The sequence below is a fragment of the Mandrillus leucophaeus genome, unplaced genomic scaffold (assembly GCF_000951045.1).
Source record: "Mandrillus leucophaeus isolate KB7577 unplaced genomic scaffold, Mleu.le_1.0 Scaffold180, whole genome shotgun sequence".
NCBI lineage: Eukaryota > Metazoa > Chordata > Mammalia > Primates > Cercopithecidae > Mandrillus > Mandrillus leucophaeus.
The window spans coordinates 1,900,967-1,904,058 of NW_012101810.1; the positions used below are offsets into that span (position 1 = coordinate 1,900,967).

Here is a 3,092-nt window from a genome sequence, read left to right on the forward strand (position 1 = left end):
TCAAGTGATCCTTTTGCCTCAGCCTCCTGAGAAGCTGGGACCACAGGTGTGCGCCACCATGCCTGGCTAATTTTTTAATTTTTGTAGAGACGAGATCTCACTATGTTGCCCAGGCTGGTCTTGAACTCCTGGCCTTAAGTGTTCCTCCCACCTCAGCATCCTGAGTAGCTGAGACTACAGGTACACACCACCATGCCTGGCTAATTTAAAACATTTTTTTTTTTTTTGTAGAGATGAGGTCTCATTATGTTGGCCAGGCTGGTTTTGAACTTCTGGCCTCAAGTGATCCTCCTGCCTCAGCCCAAAGCCCACTGTGCCTGGCTTCTGAATTATTTTAAACCACTTAGTAGCCTTTGTGCTTAGCTGGGACTCCATTGTTTGCAAAAATGTAAGCAGCTCTATTCTTTCGAAGATAACAAAAGTATTTTCATACTGAGTTAACCTGGAGTCAGTTTTCACTGTTGGGTATTTACATTAAGCCAGGGATAACTGTCAGAATAGCTCCCTCCGCACCTGGTAAAGAGGGCACATGAGCTGCATGCATCCGGGACCTGCTGATTGCAAGAAAACCCAGGCCCCCTGGCACAGAGGTGCTGGGGGATAGTGTCACGGCCTCGTCTTATGCAGCTTACTGGTCACGGAGCTGGTGCTTCTGAGGACACCTTTCGGGAAGAGTGGTGGCCCTTGTCTTGGACTGGCCGGGGAGGCGTGAGCCCCAGGATGACCTGTCCTCCTCCTCTCCCCACAGAGTCCCTGGAGAAGTGGGAGCGTCTGACCGTGGCAGACGCGCTGGAGCCCGTCCAGTTTGAAGATGGAGAGAAAATCGTGGTCCAGGGAGAGCCTGGGGATGACTTTTACATCATCACGGAGGTGAGACGTGCTTCCCACGTGGGCGCTCTGGGTGTGTGCTTGGGTGGGGGCACTTCCTACCTTCTCCTCTTCCACTGCCCGCCTCATCCTCCCTCTGGAGTCAGTGCTGCTCTGTGACCGCACGCCTATCTGGGGCCTCCACGGGGTGGGTGGGCCATGGCCTCACACTCCTGCCACCGAGGTTCCTCCGGTCCTCTAGCATCGAAAGCCTCCCTTCTTAGAAAGGTGGTTGGTGCCTGATCTGCATGTGTGATGAAACTGCATGAAACTGGCCGGGCTCAGTGGCTCACACCTGTAATCCCAGCGCTTTGGGAGGCTGAGGCAGGTGGATCACCTGAGGTCAGGAGTTCGAGACCAGCCTGGCCAACATGGCGAAAACTGTCTCTACTAAAAATACAAAAATTAGTCGGGTGTGGTGGCGCATGCCTGTAATGCCAGCTACTTGGGAGGCTGAAGTAGGAGAATCGCTTGAACCTGGGAGGTGGAGGTTGCAGTGAGCCGAGATGGCACCATTGCAGTCCAGCCTGGGCAACAGAGTGAGATTCCATCAAAAAAAAAAATAAAGGAAAATAAAAAACCTGCATGAAACCTGCATACAGGGCGTGCAAGGGCGGGAACCTGCACACAGGGTGTGCAAGGGCGGGCAGAGCTGAGGAAGGGAGTGGGGTTGGGAATGGCACCACATCTGCATCCCAGCCGTGGCATGGCACCGTGTGTACACAGCAGGTCACTGTCGGGGGCATCGCATACATTTAGGGTACACAGGATCTCTCTATATTATTTCTCACAGCCGCACTCAAATCTACGATGATGGCAAAATTAAAAGTTTAAAAAGACGGTGGCAGCTTCTCTATCTGGACGTAGAGTCATTTTTGTGAGTCATTTTTGCCGTCTCACACCACGGCGCCACCACGGGCAGGCGACAGGTGGCTCCGTGGAGCCCCCGGGACATGCTGGGGCTGCAGGCCACGGTGGCCGCACCCAGACTGCTGGGTGAGCTGAGCTGCTGTCCCGAGGACAGGGCAGGAATTCGCGTGTGAACCCCCATTCCGGGCGCTGGCAAGGGACCCCGTGCCTGTGAGCTAGCAGGTGGGACTGGACTCCGGAGGTGGGGCTCGGACACCGGGCCTAATTGAGGACTGGCTAAAACAGAGCCAGGGTGCAAGCCGCTCTCCATAGCCACGCCCGCCAGCGCACCACGTCAGTTTACCGTTGCCATGGCAACGCCCGGGAGCTCCCGCCCCTTCCCATGGCAACGGCCTGAGGACCCGGAAAATTACCACCCTTAACCAGAGATCTCTGTATCATCCACCCCTTAATGTGCATCTAATTATAAGTGGGTGTAAATGGGACTGCACAGGTGCCCTGAGCCGCTCCCCTCAGCGCTCTGCCTGGTGGGAGCAGGGAGGAGCTGTAACCCCAAACACTGCTACCTCAGTAAAGCTGTTCAGTCCACCTCCTGCTGGGCCTCGAATCCTTTCCTGGGCAAAGCCAAGAACCCCGGCAGGCTAAGCCCCACTTTGGGGCCCACCTGCCCTACATCACCTGTGCCCCATGGTTATTTGAACTGTGCCCTGCCCGGTTATCTGAAGCCCTCTCCCTTCGGATTAATGCTAGAGGAACCGGGCTGGAACCCCAGGGCCTGCAGTGTGTCCGTCAGCTGGAGGCTGTGCCTGGGTCGTGGCCTCCTGAGAGGAATCCCCTCCCCAGGTGGCCCTGGGCAGGAATGAGTGACCTGTCGAGGCTGCGTGCTGACCTGCCCGGCTCTGCAGAACCACACGTATGCTCCTGTGTGTCTGACATGTTCCCCACGTGTCCGGCCCTCAAGGGTGAGCAGGATCTCATGCTTGCATGCGCCCTAAGCACATGCCCTAAGCACACGCCCCAACTCTGCACCTGCCATCGGGAAATGCATGCGTCAGGGTGGCGGAGTTTAAGGTCCTGCCCTCGCCGAAACACCTGCAGCTGTGGGCAGTGACAGGATCATTCTGGGTCCAGAAGGAGCGCACCTCCCTGCCCCGCGGGCTGCTGGGAAGAAACAGAGGTCAACAAAGAGCTCAAGTCCTGGTAGATGTTTGGCGACTTCAGCGAATTCGGGAGCCAGAGTCTTGGTTCAAAACAACAGAAGTGGCCGGGTGCGGTGGCTCAAGCCTGTAATCCCAGCACTTTGGGAGGCCGAGACGGGCAGATCACGAGGTCAGGAGATCGAGACCATCCTGGCT

At 56.4% G+C, this 3,092-nt stretch overlaps 1 protein-coding gene across 4 annotated transcripts in view; it reads left to right on the forward strand.

Annotated features, from left to right (window-relative positions):
* PRKAR1B (protein kinase, cAMP-dependent, regulatory, type I, beta) overlaps positions 1-3,092 on the forward strand; it is a 202,925-nt gene that overhangs the window by 159,880 nt on the left and 39,953 nt on the right. For all 4 annotated transcript variants that reach the window (XM_011977573.1, XM_011977571.1, XM_011977572.1 and 1 more), the window contains one exon: positions 749-870. In XM_011977573.1, the coding sequence (XP_011832963.1) occupies positions 749-870 (122 nt within the window). The remainder of the gene's footprint in view (positions 1-748; positions 871-3,092) is intronic.